We start from the raw sequence: 17,989 nt of genomic DNA, 5'->3' as shown, positions 1-17,989 counted from the left end.
TTATTTAAATCATATTTTTATTTTAAGAATTTTGAAATTTGGATGTCAAAGAACTTAACAAATGCCTTATAGTATCTTAAAACTAGACATAATCAAGCCTAGGTGAGATGAAAAGGATCTACTTATTGGCATATGGCTTGATCCTGAACCTTATTAGGAAAAGGAAAAGCATAGGTTCTCTCAGCAGAATGCTGCAAAAGCATGACAACTGTCAGAAGGATTCGTGTGACAAGCTGACCTGTGAGTTCGCTGAGTGCCCTGATGGTGGTGACAAGAAAGCTGAATTGGGTATATGTTTTGACTCACCTTTGCTTGCCTCTGTCCCAGTTTGGACAAGCTAAGGTACCTTGCTTCAAGCTTTTAATTTTATGGGACATAGAACATTAAAGACTGTGGAATCTGATTTGGAAAGATTAGCCATAAGAAAGAGTTATAATAATGCTTCTCTTTCCTTCAATGTGACCAGTTATCTCGGACTGGTCTAGTAATAATTCCAATATTAGATATTCCTATTGAAGATAGCTAAAAATCTTAATTACCTAGCAAAGTTAATTTGGAGCACAGCCTCCACTTCCAGAGAATCTCTGGCCTTTCTGCTAGTTCTCAAAGCCAGCTCCCCCACATAGGGAGGCCAGAGCCTGAGCTTGATCATTGCTAATTTGCAACTGAATAAAGTACCTGGGCTTCTACAAAGAAGCTTTTATACTGTTGCTTTTCACTTTCCCACCTTTGTTTCTCAAACAGGTCAGCCACAGCTGTTCAGCCTGACTCCAGCAGGTATACAGCCTTGCCTCCAACAGCGCAGGTGGCAGTTATTAATCTTCACCAAGAAGCATCCTAAGTATATATTGTGGCTTTGGTCTGAATTGGGAATAAGGTGTGCTATGAGGGCTAGTTAGTCAATAACGTGCAACCAGATTTCGGAGCCATATCAATCTAAGGCAGAGGTACATGCCAAAAGGCCGTGGCTGTTGATAATACACCACAGAGCCATGTTTGTGCAAAATAAACACAAACAAGCTGCATGTATTGCTCCTTGATGGATAAGAATGGCTAGGGAAAATCTGAGATCCTAAGACAGGCACGGCCATCAGCCACCATAACTCCCAGGCAGGACTATGGAGCATAAATAAATTTTATGCCTCGGTCCAGCTATTTTTATTATATAATCGTGGAGGAATTATAGCCTCACTCAGCCCTGAAGCAGGCTGATCCAGACTTTGACCTTGCTGCCACTAAGAAGGAGATTACCTAGGGTGGAGTCTTCCAACCTAGATGGCTCTTTTGTTCTGTCACCTGCCACTGCTCTCTCCAAGACACTGCTACCCACTGAGAAGCCCTTGAGATATTCTGGAGGAACATCCTATCCTGTGTCTCCTACAGGCTGGCTCCAGACACCAAGAATGGACTGGCAGGGGATGGGCTTTCCCCCTCATAAACACACTCTCAACTGGCAAACCTTGAACAGAATAGCATGTCTTGGTTTTCATTATTTCTCGACCCGCCTAGTTTCCCTCTTCTCTTTCAGCTCTGGTTGCCTCCCAGGCTCGAACCTGGACATGAGAGCCGCAGGCCAGCCCCAACAATTTGGCACAGAAGTTTAATGAGGTAAAGCAACAACAAATGGATTTGATTGGCTGCAGATATTTCTTGCAATTCACAAACATAAATATATTTTATATCCTCCTTCAATCATTTCTTTTGACACACAATATTCTCATTGGATTTCTTTATTTTAAATTGGTTATTTTATTTATTTACATTCCAAATGTTATCCTCTTCCTGGTCTCCCCTCCACAAACTCCCCATCCCATCCTCTCTCACTGCTGCCTCTATGAGAGTGTTCTCCCACCCACACACCCACTTCTGCCTCACCACTCTAGCATCCAGCCTCCATAGGACTAAGAGTTTCCACTCCCATTGATGCCAAGTAATGCAATCCTTTGCTACATATGCAGCTGGAGCCATGGGTCCCTCCATGTGTACTCTTTGGTTGCTGGGAGCACTGAGGGGTCTGGTTAACTGATATTGTTGTTCTTCCTATGGGGCTGGAAACCCCTTCAGCTCCTCAGTCCTTCCCCTAACTATTCCACAGGGGTCCCTGTGCTCAGTTCAATGGTTGCCTGCAAGCATCTGCATCTACTTTGGTCAGGCACTGGCAGAGCCTCTCAGGGGACAGCTATACTTGGCTCCTGTAAGCCACTAGAAGGTCCTAAATTTCAAGGAAACAAAATATTCCCAGGAAACCTATACATTGATTCCCAGGAAAACAATGTATAGGTTAGTATTTGATCTTTAACAAAGAAGCCAAAACTATATAGTGGGGGGAGGGGAAGAAAAAAAAAGAAAGAAAGGAAGGAAGGAAGGAAGGAAGGGAAGGAAGGAGCACCTTCAACAAATGGTGCTGGTCTAACAGGCAGTCTGCATGTAGAAGAATGCAAATTGATCCATTCTTATCTCTTTGTCCAAAGCTCAAGTCTAAGTGGATTAAGGAACTCCACATAAAACCAGATACACTGAATCTAATAGAAGAGAAAGTGGGCAAGAGCCTCAAACACATTGGCACAGGAGATATTTTCCTGAACAGAACAGCATGGCTCAGGCCCTAAGATCAACAGTTGACAAATGGTAACCCATGAAACTGAAAAGCTTCTGTAAGGCAAAGGACACTGTCAATAGGACAAAACATCAACCCACAGATTGTAAAAAGATCTTTACCATCCTTATATTTGATAGAGGGTTATTATTCAAAATATACAAAGAAATCAAGAAGTTATACTCTAGAGAACCAAATAACCCTATTTACAAATGGGGTACAGAGTTAAACAGTATTCTCAGTAGAGGATTGGCCAAGAAGAACTTAAAAGAAAAGTTTGATGTCATTAGTGATCAGGGAAATGGAAATCAAAACGACTCCGAGATTCCACCTTACACCAATCAGAATGTCTAAGATAAAAAAACAAGTGACTTTACATGCTGTCCAGGTTGTAGAGAAAGAGGAACACTTCTCCATTGCTTGGGGGAATTGTAAACTGGTACAATCACTATGGAAATCAATCTCGTGGGTCCTCGGAAAATTAGAAAGAGTTCTATTTGAAGACCCAACTATACCACTCTTGGGCATATATCCCAAAACTACTTTACTCTTCCACAAGGACATGTGCTCCACTATCTTAGTAGCAGCTTTATTAATGATAGCCAGAAGCTGGAAACAACATAGATGTCCCTCAACTGAAGAATGGATAAAGAAAATGTAGTTCATTTACATAATGGAATAATATTCAGATATTAAAAATGAGGACATTATAAACTTTGCATGCAAATGGATAGAACTAGAAAATATCACTTACAGTGAGGTAACCTAGACCCCAAAAGATACATGGTATGTACTTACTGATAAATGGATATTAGCCAAAAAGAACAAAATACCCATGATATAACTCACAGACCATGTGAAGTTTGACAGGAAGGAAAGCCCAAGTGAGGATGCTTCAATTCCATGTAGAAGACAGAAGAAAATAATCAGTGGAGGCAGAGGGAGGAAGGGACCTGGGTGAGAGAAGGGAAGAGGAGGGGAAGGGGGGATAAGATCAGGTATGGGGAAAACAGAAGAGAAGCTCAGAGGATCAGGAGAAGGAATGAAAATATGCATGCAGGTAGGTGGGCAGGGGGAAACTTCTTGAAAGCCCCAGAGACCTCAGGGTGAGCTGAAATTTCCACCAGTGGAGAGATTGAACCTTAAGAAACCACCCCCAATAGAAAGACTGGGCACCCAGTGGAGTGATGGATGCAGCCACCTACCTTTAAAATTTACCCAGATTTTTTCCTGTCTAAAAAGATAATGCAGGGACAAAACTGGAGCAGAGACTGAAGGAAAGGCCATCCAGTTGTCCCAACTTGGAATCCACCTCATCCAAACCCTGAGACTATTACTGGCACTATGCTGTGTTTGCAGGCTGGAGCCTAGCCTGGCTGTCTCCTGAGAGGCTCTACCAACAACTGACAAAGACAGATGCAGATACAGCCAACCATTGGACTGAGGTCAGAGACCCCTGTGGAAGAATTGGGAAAAGAACTGAAGGAGCTGAAGGGAATGCCAACCTCATAGAAAGACTAACTAACCCCACTCAGCAGAGCTCCCAGAAGCGAAGCCACCAACCAAAGAGAGTTAACAGACTGGTCCATTGACCCCAGCACATATGTAGCAGAGGATTGCCTTGTCTGGCCTCAGTGGGAGGTATGCACTTAGTCCTCTGGAGACTTGATGCCCTCATAGTGGGGGTATGCGAGGGATAGTGAGGTGGGGGTAAGTGGGTGAAGGGGTAGACAGGTTGTTAGATGTGGGAGCACCCTCTCAGAGGCAAAGAGGAGGGGTATGGGGTGAAGACTTCTGGGAGGGGCACAGGGGAGGGGAAAATATTTAGAACATAAAAAGATAAAATAATTTAATAAAAAAATAAATGTTTTTACAGAAAAATTCAAACAACTTGTTTTTTTGATTATCTTTGCGTAAAAGCTCACGTGTATAGATATAAGCTGGTTTGTCAGAACATACGCCAGAAGTAACATTGGTATAGTAAAAGTAAATGAGGACCATAAAGCATGAGGGTAATTTAGCACCTCTTGGTACTTTGTGGTTTTTACATAGTTTTAAATTGTAACTGTTCTTGTTTGATGGGCACAGGACCCTGCAGCTTCACAAAAGGAACTCTGGACCTCACATGTGGGAGACTCTAGCAGAATTCTTAGTTGTTACCTACCTTGAAGTTTACTCCTTGTACCTCAACAGTAGCTATAGTCCTTCCAGAGGAAATACTTATCATTTAATGACATGTATTATAAAGTATGAAATTATAACCTATTTTTCCCACTGAGAAGTTTTAAAACATAATGCTATTTGTTCTACTTCACATCGTTTTTGAAAAAAGAAAACATGTTTCGGTTAGACTTTTAAATTGACTATTTACGTACCAATGGCTGGTTATTTTTGCTGCCATCACACAGGTTCTGATCATCTTCTAACATCACTGTTCATAATTAATAAACATCTTAGTTATACCACAAATGACATTAAAGAAAAGAGCATAGATTGTAATAATAGTTAAATATATTTTTAAATCTGTAATAATAAATCCTTTCTAATTCCCTATTTGATTATTTCAACTCAGCTTATTTATCTTTATCTGACATTATATTAAGAGATATTTCTAATAATCTAAAACTTTGGTACATTCCTTTGAGACACACAAAGTATTTCTTGGTTTTAGGCCAATAGAATTGAAAGATTTAGTCACAGTTGTATTCACCTGACATATACGACCAAGGTCTTCATTTTTAATTTAAAAAATAAAATTAAATATAAAAAGTCATATATACATATGAATTCATATGTACACTATTCAATACTTTGAAACAGAAACATTTAAGCAACATGCCAAGTGTAACAGTTCTCCTTTCTTCCTATGTATACACAGTTTTCATTCATTTGTTTCCTGTGGGGAAAACTTTCCTTGATTCTTTTAAGATTCATTTGACTTTGAGAAATTTTCCTTCATTAGCTTTTGTAGGATGCTAGGTATCTCTTTCGAATCAAGTGAATGGCTCTTCTCATTTTTCTACTTTAGATTTACTGCCTTAACTTTGTTTACATTACAAGTCTGTTCATTTTATTCCTGCACAGGTAGATTACACTTTTCCACTCATCTTTGAATAAAAAGTTGATATTTCTTATTCTTAGTAGCTGTTGAGGTACTTTAAATGTAAGGTGCTGAAGATTAGGAGCTATGAAGGGTTTTAGGGATGATATGCCAAGAGGGAAAGATTGAGTTGAAACTTGTAAAGGATCTTAGGCAGATGGGACAATGTGAAGCATGAATGGCAATAGCAAAAGAAGTATTCAGTAAAATATAAATAGCAACTCCAAGAAATGATGATTAATTCATGCAAAATGGAAATACACCAGGTAAGAAAAAAGTAGTAATTAAGTCATTTTAATGAATAATTTATAACATGACATTTTGATTCTTATTCAGAGAATAGTTTATAATTACAAGTTACATAAAGAGTCAATATGAAAACTGATACATATATTGTACTTTAGATATTTATATCATGTATTGTTGTCAGAGTTGATTTCATGATCTATTAATATACATGCAATAAATAGGTTAAAAAATCAAAGCACATGCATGATGTGGGTAATTACTAGTGTTCATGGTACTGGAAAATACTCTTCATACTACCAAAGAAGAAATGTAAACACTATCCCAGCTACAAACCCTGCAACCTACAATGATGATTCATGGAAGATTTGCTAGTGGAATAATGGCACAAAGCTTGTGGAAGTAAACAATCGATCCAATTGGATTTAAGGCCAACATCATGAGATGGAATTCATCCCTAATACACCTCTTCTTATGGCCCCAAACCTAACCTAAGGAAAAACAAACTATAAAAAGGAATGTAGCAAAAAAAATGACTTCTAATAGCATTCTTCATACACATAGGTCAATTCTTGCTCAACCATCACCAGAAAAGTTTTTACCTGCAGTACATGGGAACAAAGAGAGAAACCACAGCCAGACATTATGCTGAGAGTGAGAGACTTTGGAACATTTACTGGCCACACTCAGGGAACCATGTAGAAGAAGATGCAGAAAGAATGTAAGAGTCAGAGGAGATGTAGCAGGCCAAGGAAACTAGTCCTAAAAATAGTGGGACCCACACAAGTGAACTGAGGAGGTCTATGGCAGCATGCAGAGACCTGAATGGTTTTGCACCAGATGGGGTCCCAGCAGGCAGAGTGGACATTAGCCACTGTTCCTAACCAAGAATTTATCTCCAATTAACAACCACTCACAAATAAAATTAGTTCTTTCCAATGGATTCTCACACATATACAAACAAGTCTAAAGCTAGGCCAACACATTTTGTTGTTTCATAATGATTTGTGCTTTTTATTTTTATTTTTATTATTTTTACTTTTATTTTTATTTTTATTATTTTACAAGCCTCCTGCTTATATGCTTTGCTTTGAGGTTTTGTGTGTGTGTGTGTTTTGCAGGACTTTAGTGTGTGCCAGTGTGTCTGTGCATTTATATGTGTTTCTATGTTGTTGTCTTGACTCTTTGTTTTCCTGTTCATTTGTTTCTTTTGTCCTATTCAGGTTTGCTTGTTTTGTTCTATTATTTGTTTTGTTTTCCATATTTTATAAATGTATCTTTGTTTTCTAATGATAGAAAGCAGGGAAGTTTATAGATTTTGTTAGGTGGCAAGATGGAAATATCTGGGAAGATTTGGAATGAGGTCAATTCTAATCATAATATATTATTGAAGAATCTATTTTCAATGAAAAGAAAATAAAGAATATGAAGGGATCCTGCTTTTGTTGCTAAAGTTATCTTCAAACATCTGAGATCCTAAAATGCTTTGTCTTTAGGCTAGTATATGTACAAAATTAAAAATATTTGAGATGGTATTTTTATACAGTGGGAAATTTTACACTTTCTTAATTAACTCCAGTAGATCTCATAACAAACATGGGTACTTAGGGTTGGAATATTGGGCTGCAGAAACATGAAAGTAGAAATACCTAAAAATGTACTCACATATAAAAAATTTCATAAGATTGTAAATACTTTTCTTAGACATCACTCAAACTGACATCTTTGATATTTAGGACAAATTTTTTTTTTTTCGTATGTGGAGGATAATTAAGTAAAAATGAGAACACTGTATTTCAGATATATTAAAATGCTTCTCTCCATTTCTCCCCATATCCTCATTAATTGTATGTTAAATGTCATTAAAATTTTAAATAAAAAATTATTTTCAGAATAATTTTGTGAAGTTACCTGATGTGAATGCTTTTATTTCTTGTCTTTCCAATTTTGCATTTGGATCAAACTCTTTAATTTCAATAGGATTCTGAATGAGATTTGACACAACACATTCGGTAGTTAAATTACACTCCTTAAAATATGGTGAAACTAATATAGAGAAAATAAAAATATTTACCTCACATGGAGCACATTTCTTGTGAGAGCCTAGAAAAAATTTAGGAAAATTTATATTGATTTAAATGTAAAAACAATGTAATAAAATTCAGATATTATGAAAGCCATTGTTTTTAATTCACTTGTAAATTATTATTTAAGATTTGGATTTGAGAGGATAATGATTTTAGAATGCTTTTGAGAATCTGGTTTGAATACACTGATAATTCTGATAAACCTAACTGAAATAGAAAAGGAGCATATGCCAAGTGAACTGCTGATCAGTGAAGAGAAAAATGCTTTGTATTAAAAATCCTGAGAATTGGCTTGTCAATGAGTAAAACATGATAAAAGTGTATTTCTTTAGCAGAAACTTTACAACCAATAATTCAATTCAATTTAAACATTGAAAACTGATGTTAATATTTTAAAAGAAAAGTATAATTTATTGTACACAAGGGTTGTATAAATGAATAAACTTGTGTTTATGAAGTTTATAAAACATTCACATTTTTGTATGATAATTGTATGACTACATGTTACATGTAGTTTGTATATATTTATTGCTTCCAATCAACATGTGTGTGAAGGAATATGAGGTAACATTATCCTTTAGCATTGATACATGCTTATGAAAAGGAAACAGAAATTGTATTTCCAATTAAATTTTACACACTAACTTGTTATAGATAGATAATTATAATCTAAAGTATGACCAATGCTTTGAGTATTCAAGGAAGAACTTTTACAATTATTTTTGTTTTAAAATTAGTATACATTGGTTTGACATATGATCTTAGTACTCAAAAGAATTGATTGGAAGCTCTTTCCCACACGTGCTTCAACATATCTACAGGTGTCATTCATGTTCAGGCGATGATTAGGCAATCATGTTGATGAGGCAGCCATGAACATGGAAGAGAGCAAGAAGGAGAAGGAAATGGAATCTTAGCCTAATGATTTTCATTTTCAGCTCTTTGAGAATTGTTTTCCTGCCAGCAATGACACCTGAAGGGACCCCCCCCTCCCCCAACAATTTATAGAACGTAAAATCCCAGAGATAGGAGATTGGCATGAGCATTGCTATGAGCATCCACTAGGGCCTTTCATTAATGTTTGAGTAGAGTTCACTTACTTGTTGTTGATAAAACTTCCTTGAAATCTAACCTTGAGCTCACACTTACTATGTCCCCCAAACTGAAACAGACTAATTCTCTGACTTCTAATCCTCTTACATATTTCTAGATCTCTCTGTAACTACAATGTGAAATCATGTTCAACTAGTTTTTTTTTGACATATGTGATACTCTCCTTTGAAGTAGGCATATTTTAAATAACGTTGCTATGTGCAAGCTTGACTAAATATCTTCACCTATGCATATAAGTAAAACACAACTGTCAAGGCCATTATTTACGATGTTAGCTAGACTCCAGAAGAATAAAATATAAAAAGAAAGAAATTTCAGATTCATTTTTGAGAAATTTGTAGTTTAAAACATCATTTACATACATTGCACACACTTATAGCTTCCATCAATTATTTTTCTAAAATATAATATTTTATTTTCACCTTCCCATTTTTTATACAAGTCAAATTTACTTCCATGCTCTCCCAGTATCCTCTATTATCTTATTCTTTATTTTTCTTCCCTTCTTTCTAAGTATTTGTCTTATTAAATTTCTAACATAAATATCTTACCATATAGATATATTTCAGATCTCATCTCAACATTATAGATTTGAAATGTCATTGAATCTCTATAAAAATATTTACCTTAGTATCATAACACACACATTATTTCTTACCACACATCTGATAAGCAGCTCTTGGTTTATGAAATATATTGTTCACCGTATTTTGGGAAAAAAAAGCATTTTTTGAAATGACTTATTAGTAGCATACAACTACCTTTCCCTCTTCTACTTAGAATATTCATGGGTCTTGGAATGAGCCCCATCAGTAAATGGCGGATTCGTCTTGGTTGAAGGTGCTTCACATTATCCTGGTAAAACAAATATCAGAACAAATTATATCAAGATTTTCTAATTACAGTAAAACAAATTAACCTCCTACTTTAAAAACAAGTATTCAATTATTTCACAGTCAAAATCAAGTATATTATTATAAAATATATGAAGAGTATATAATATGTGCTGTCTAAATCAAATCCATGGTTATAGTCATTTGGTAAGTGAAATGCAAACTTCATATTGTAGGCAGAAGAAAATATATTCAAAGCCAAAGTATCAATCATATGTTTATTTTCACATACAAAAAAAATCTAGCTTCTGGATGTAGCTTCATGTTTTTCATAAAAATTTTAGTCACTTAAAATTGATGTATTAAGTTTTTTTAATTAAATTTTTACGTTCTGTTTGTGTTTCTTTGACTTTTATCATTAATTAAGTCATTCATCACAGCAGGAGCTTCCCCTCCGTCCTCTCTTCTCAGTCGCTCCTTCTCTCTCCCCATCCACCCATCTTCCCTCCCCTTTCTCCATCACAAGGCTGAAGCCTCTGATGGATATCAACTGGCCTTGGCATTTTAGTGGGTATATGAATCTTGCTAGGTACTCATTTGAACATTTTCTTCTTTGTACAATGTAAGGACAAAAAATAATATGGCTGTCTTAATTTTTTTCTACAACCTGGAAAAAATACTACATTTAACTTCATCTCACCTTTAATCGTGATATATTTTCCCAACTGTGGCATTTTTTAATGTATTTGGGGGTATTCACTTATATTACACTACCATACATCAATTATAGCACCTACTTTTCGTATGAACCACTGAAAAGTGTTTCCTTAGAATTTGGTTCTGTAATTAAACACAGCAAGCAACCTCATCTGTAACATCCACTCATTTCAAGTCACTTAGCAGATTTTCAATAATTGAAAATAGCCAATGTCACAGAAATAAGGAAAACCTAGCTGCGACTTTTGTTACAAATTTGAGGACCATGGCTGGTCAAAATCTCATTTAGTATCAAGGAAACTAAAATGGTTGCTGGGAGATCTCAAGGGCCAAACAGTCTATTTCCACAGTATAATTATAATCGTCTACAGTTGCCAGTGAAATACAAAGCATCCACAGACAAGATCTGAATTAGGTCAAGATCTAATCTATTCTATGACCTTTCACATCAGTGGATAATAGTATTCTCATTTTTTTCTGGTCCTTTCAGGTAACATAAAATAAATTGAAGATACTGTTTGGTATATAACAACAAGGATATTTGTATACCATTGTTTATGCCTTCAAGTAGTTAGTCATAACAAGTGTTATATTACAGTTTTACAATGGGATAAGTAAATAAAATTTTAAAAGAGGAAAAAAACAATGAAACTATTGCAAATCTCTGTAAATTAAAAGAAGTTACAAAATTTCTAACTAAATATATTTAAAATAGGTTATGTGAAAATTTCAAACTTAACATGTCACTTGTTTACAAAAGAAAATAATAGGAATTGAAATCAAACAATTCAATTTTTACGTACATATGATTGAATGCTTTCATTGCCATCAATATTTATTTGACTTTCCTCCAATTTCATTTGTAAGTCTTCTTCTGTTGAAAGAATTCATTATTTATTTAGTCTAACATGAATAAAATCTTTAAAGTAAGCCTTACAACAAAAATAATTGAGAACTTTTAATGACATTTTGATTTTTCACATTTACAGTTTAATTTAATTTAATTTTTACATGCATACAAACTGAAGTAGAAAATACAGATAACCAACAAGAACTTCATTATATTATAAAGCTTCTATATTCATACATAAATATATGTTAAACACACACTCACATATTCACATACCTAATGTAAATAAGTGTGGTTTAAGAACAATAGCTGGCTAAAACAAGGGTTCAAATTCAACTTTGTGTCACATAACAGTAACTTTAGAAAGATGAAAATCTAATTGGTGTCCACTGTTTCCATTTCATCCCTTGGTTATTTTATAACTTAAATATGAAATGATTAAATTTATTATTCTTACAAATTATTTTCTGTTCTTAAATATAGCACAGCATTTGAAATCTTCCTTCATATCACTCTCTTTCACTAAAAGGTCATTTATTGCTCTTTCAAATATCAATTTTATCAGTTTTTCAGTCTCTTATCAACTTAAGGGTGAAATTTTTCATTGTAGATACAATCTATTTATTACTGGAATAAAGGAAAGGCTTTTTTAATCTTTGCATAAACTAAATTCTATTGCAGAAAAAACAACAAAGAAAAAACTACTAAATTTGTATCAGGTTCTAGCAGCAAATTAGGAAAGATATTTTAGTATTTTGACTCCTAATGAAAGATTTCAGAAATATGAGGATATTAAAAATAGAAGTTAAAAAATGCATGAGCAAATAGACAGAAAAAAGTGCAAAATATGTCTGCTTTAAAATATAGGGGAGTTGATTGAACATTTCCAGATTAATAGAATCAAATAAGATGGAAAAAGAGAAACTGTCTAACAATTGACACTAGTATGATGTTTATATCAGCACACCACAGAATATCCTCACATCAAATTTTATTCCATGGTGGTCACAATAGCTAAGACAGGGAGTCACCTTGGAATTCCAGAAAGATTAATAAGTAAAGTAAATAATTGTGGAACAGGGAAATGCATGAAAAGAGATTACTCTGCTGAGTCAATTGTGCCTGAATTAGACTCACATTTTTTAAAATCATATTTTCATTCTTTTGTTCATATAAAAGTGTAGAGTAAATTTACTTAGGAAATACATCAAGTGTGTATCAAAGTATATATTTGTGTTTGTTAGAGGCAAGGTTGTCTGTATTTGTGTGTTTGTAAGATATAAAGGGACTGGAAGAGAAGAAGAGAGGTATGAAGACCGAGGTCTTCAAAGGATTATCTATCAAAGGTATGATAGAAAACATTTTAAGTGTGACAATAAAGTCACAAAGAGTGGCAATCTATAGAGCAAATGAACTAGCATAAACAGAGAGAAAAAGCTAGGGCTAGTGAGTAGGGAAATAAAAAGAATATATAAGACTATATATGTATGGAGCTGCCTTAATGACAGTTCCACACTATATAAAACATTTTGAAAGAATAAATTAAAAGTGAAAAATTTAGCAACACACACACAATAAACACACACACATAATAAAGATATACACATATAATAAATATACATATTATATATAATATTTATAAATAACTTAGAAAATTATTGCATTGAAAGTTTCAAGTTCCTTTTTCAAAATGACAAATATCTATCTAAATATGAGGGAGACAATGAATACCAATGATAAGAAAAACGATATGCCTGATACCAATTAGATGTGTATATAAAATTGAAGCAAACTGAAATTCAGGGAATTTTCAAATAATATATCAATCAAAATTATCACTGGACAGTACAAAATATAATCTGTTCATTGATTGATATAATAACCTGCACACTATAATTTTGTTCTTTACTTCTAAATTTCTATTCAAAGTTTTAATTTTGATGTTCCCCAAACAGAAGTATTTTACCATGTACTTGTCATGCAAATCTTTTTGACCAACAACCCAAAGTGGTACTGAACGTTCATGAGCTGTATGATAAATTACCATTGATTACATCTTAACCCTTACTAAACATTTGAGAAGCAGCTATTGGGTTATTAAAATATATGGCTCACCTGATTTTAATAAACAATATTTCAAATGACTTATTGATGACATGTAAGCTTACCTTCTCCTGCATTAGGAGGATTTGTGAATCTTGGATTTATTCCTGTTGATGAATGAGGAATATCCCTGGGTGGAAGATGCATAATGCTATCCTAACAAAGTCAATACCAATAGTGAATTCCATGCATTATTTTCCAAGGACTTTACAATAATATAAATGGATTTCCTATTTTCAATTAGCAAGTATTCTTGAAATCAAAAGAAACATATTTTCAAACACAGCAAAAACAGAAATATAAAATGTTAAAAAAATTCAGAAATATATACAATAACCAAGAGATCAGTGCATTGTTAACTCTAAGTTCTTCTCAATTAAAATTATCCTACATTTCATAGTGAATAATAAAAAATAAGAACAAATCTCTAAAATGTTAACCAGATAAATATTTTTGAAATTAATTTAAAACTATGGAGAAATAAATATAAAGGCATTTACATAAGAAAATATCATTTAGCTATGATAAAATGTTTTATAAAAGAAAATACCAAAGTAGCAATTCACACTTAACATTGACTTACAGATGTCTGAGTAGTGCTCTCAAGATGGTTTTGATTTTTCATTGATTCATCTTTTAATTCAGCTTCTGTTGATTTTTTATTAAGTTGAAATTAAAAAGCAGAAATAAAAATGAGGACTAGCACTTTGAATGGAGCAGTCTTTATATGCAAAGACTAAAGTTTAAATTTTCATATTGCAATAATTATATATTTGTTTTTATAACTTTAATGCTAAAGTTTTACATTCTAAGATCACCCAGAGACCCCAACTTGGCATCCATCCTATCTGCAGACACTAAACCCTGACACTTTTGCTGATGCATGAACTGGTTGAAGACAGGAGCCGAGGAGGGCTGTCCTCATAGAGGCTCTGCTGGCACCTGACTAATACAGAGGTATACTCATAGTCAACCTTCGGCTTGAGCCCAGGGATCCAAATGGAAGGAAGAGGGAAAGACTGAAGGAGCTGAAGCAGTCTGCAAACCCATAAGAACAATAGTATAAACTAACTGGACCACCCAGAGGACTGTGGGACTAAATCAACAACCAAAGAATATACATGGGTGGGTCCATTACTCCTGCTACATATATATAAGAGGATTCCCTTACCTGGCATCAATGGGAGGGGAGGCCCTTGGTCTGTGGAGGTTTGTTGCCCCAGTGAAGGGGGATGCTAGAGGGGTGAGATGGGTGTAGGTGGGTGGGTAGGGGAGTACTCTCTTTGAGGGAAAGTGTAGGAGGAATTGGAGGGGGGATTATGGAGGGCAGATTGGGAAGGTATATACCATTTTAAATGTAAATAAATAAAATAATAAATTTTAAAAAAGAAAATATAATTAACAAGAACTTCAATGATTTCAATTATAAAAGGTTCCACATTCAAGATATGAGCATATATCAGATGATCATTCCATATTACTGTCCAATTAGAATATTGCATGCAACGCCCGCCCACAGAATCATTCATTCAATTAAAAGTTTCTATTCCAAATAAGACAGATATCCATGAAGATCTAAAATTATAAACTAACATAGGGGAAAAGATTACTGGAATTTGGAAGTATGACTGATTATCACACTGTTTTAGTCAGTTTATGCCATAAATATACAGAATAGCCATGTAAAATATGACTATTTAATTAATTTATTTAATTAAATGAAGTTTTTCAATGGTTATGAACCCACTAAACGTACTTAAGTTCATGAGAAAGTTTAAAATTATTATCACTGACTGAAAACTAATGCAGAATATAACAAAATCTGTAAGACACAATGAGGATATGCAAATATTTGAGGAATCTAAAATTAATAAATTAATAATGAACTCAGAAGCCTAGGAAAAATGATAGCAAACACTACAAAAGGTAAATGAGAAGTGATAATCAACGTACACCCCATCTATGAACTGCTGGAGCACATGAAAAGATCGTTATTGCAAACTGAAAACTGTATAACACACCATGACGCACTGTACCTTCCAAGGTGAATATTTTGTTTTGTTTTGTTTTCTTTTGTTTTGTGTGGACGTTTCAAGGGTGAGTGGAGGATATAAAGGGACAAAGGGAAGGGGACAAGAGTGGGATTGGGGTGTATGATGTGAAATTCACAAAGAATATATATTTGTTTTTTCAAGACAGGGTTTCTCTGTATAGGCCTGGCTGTCCTGGAACTCACTTTGTAGACCAGGCTGGTCTCAAACTCAGAAATCCTCCTGCCTCTGTCTCCTGAGTGCTGGGATTAAAGGCACATGCCACCACGCCTGGCTAAGAATTCTTTTTTAATTAAAAAATATTACCCACTATAATCATCTTGACTCCATCCCATAAATACAGGTATTCAAATGTGTAAATCTGTAACCACAATCTAACATATGAACAGGCTAAAGGATAGAAATTAAATCATCAACTGGAAAGATGAACGAAAGGCCTTTGACAAAACCTACATCTCTGCATTTAAAAGTCTTAGAGCATCTAGGAATGCAGTGAACATATATCTACACATAAGAAAGACAATATACAAGTCCATAGCCAATAACTTGCTCACTGAAGAAAAAAAAATCCCAAATCATTTCCACTAAAATTAGGAACAAGACTAGGATTACCACTCTACTCTTTCCTATCAATGTAATTCTGTGAGGCGTACCTCTCTATGAAAATAAGAAAACAAAAGGAAGTCAAGAGCATATAAGGTGGAAAGGAAGAATTCTAAATAGCTTTATTTGGAAATGATATGATTCTATACATCAAAACCTAAAGACTCCATGAAAAAACTTCCTATAACAAATAATGTATTCATCATAATAGCAGCATGTGAAATTAACATAAAAATCAGTAGTCTTTCTACATAATGACAAGAAAAAAACAAGGGAAAGGTTTCCACTCATGACTGCCCCAAAACAAAATAGTTTGGAATAAATGTACCAAATAAAGTGAAAACCTCATACAAGCTAACTTCCAAAACACTGAGAAAGAAAATTGAAGAGAATCCCAGAAGATGAAAGACTTCCTGTGCTCAAGGTTTAATATGACTAAGTGTGAAAATGCCTGTCCTACCAAATGCAATTTTTATATAATACAATCCTCATCAAAAGTTCACTTTTTCACCGAAGTGGAAAAAAAATCCTTAGTTTCTACACAGAATGAACAAAACTTTGAGGATGGCCAAAACAATTCTGAACAGTAAAAATAAAATAAAATTAAATTAAATAAAATTAAATTAAATAGCTGGAGGTATCACCATTCTAGATTGCAAGTTATACTACAGAGCTATAATAATGAAAACAGTATGAACCTAGCATAAAGACAGAATTATAAATCAATGAAATAAAATTGAGAACCCAGGGGCTGGTGAGATGGCTCAGTGGTTAAGAGCACTGACTGCTCTTCAGAAGGTCCTGAGTTCAAATCCCAGCAACCACATGGTGGCTCACAACCATCCGTAAGGAGATATGACTCCCTCTTCTGGTGTGTCTGAAGACAGCTATAGTGTACTTACATATAATAAATAAATAAATAAAAATTGAGAACCCAGGTATAATCCCATGTTCTTACATCTGTTTTTGACAAAAAGCCCAATGATGCACATTGAAGAAACAACAGCAATTTCGACAAGTGATGATCATATTTTATATCCATATGTAGAAGAATAAAATGAGATTCCTTGCCTCTCTCGGAACAAATTTTTAACTAAAAATTCACCAAATACTTCAACATAGGATCTGATACCATGAGTCTGATAAGGGACAAAATATAAAATAGATTTGAACTCATTGGGGCAGGAAAGCACTTTTAGAATAGGTACCCAATAGCACAGACCCTAATCTCCAAAATTAATAAATGTAGCCTCATGAAATTAAAATGCTTTTGACATTCCATATCCTTCCTTGCTTCTATCTGATGTTCTCATCTTGGTTTATATTCGGTATTTTGGAAGGGGCAACATTGTATGCATCATTAAATTTGGAGTATGTTTAGCTGACAGATATTTTTGATAATCTATTATAAATAAGAGAAGCTATGCTAAGACACAGTCCTCTGATTCATGTCTTTCTAAAATTGGTGAAGACAAAAAGAATAATAACCTTTTCCCTTCCTTACCATCATGGTTCTACACCACTAGCTTATTCTTCAGGACTGGCCATTAACAGACACTCTACCATATAGTTAGTCGGGCCTTCTCTTTGACACTCTCAATTTAAAACTGAGAACCAGCGCATGATCCATGTTATATTACAACCTAATAAGTTACACTACTTGCTATACATTTCATATGCAACTTTTTGG

At 34.4% G+C, this 17,989-nt stretch overlaps 1 protein-coding gene across 1 annotated transcript in view; it reads right to left on the bottom strand.

Moving 5' to 3' along the window:
- The window catches only part of LOC110306817 (uncharacterized), a 176,441-nt gene that overhangs the window by 47,191 nt on the left and 111,261 nt on the right, over positions 1–17,989 (bottom strand). Inside the window, 7 exon segments of the mRNA XM_085834585.1 lie at positions 4,972–5,027; positions 7,854–7,926; positions 8,017–8,045; positions 9,904–9,997; positions 11,496–11,566; positions 13,711–13,801; positions 14,229–14,293. Of these exon segments, the coding sequence (XP_085690711.1) occupies positions 4,972–5,027; positions 7,854–7,926; positions 8,017–8,045; positions 9,904–9,997; positions 11,496–11,566; positions 13,711–13,801; positions 14,229–14,293 (479 nt within the window).

Source organism: Mus caroli, unplaced genomic scaffold (genome assembly GCF_978045245.1).
Source record: "Mus caroli unplaced genomic scaffold, Mus_caroli_1 scaffold_2, whole genome shotgun sequence".
Taxonomy (NCBI): domain Eukaryota; kingdom Metazoa; phylum Chordata; class Mammalia; order Rodentia; family Muridae; genus Mus; species Mus caroli.
Note: the sequence above shows the minus strand (reverse complement) of the source record. Positions and strands in the feature narration are given on the sequence as shown.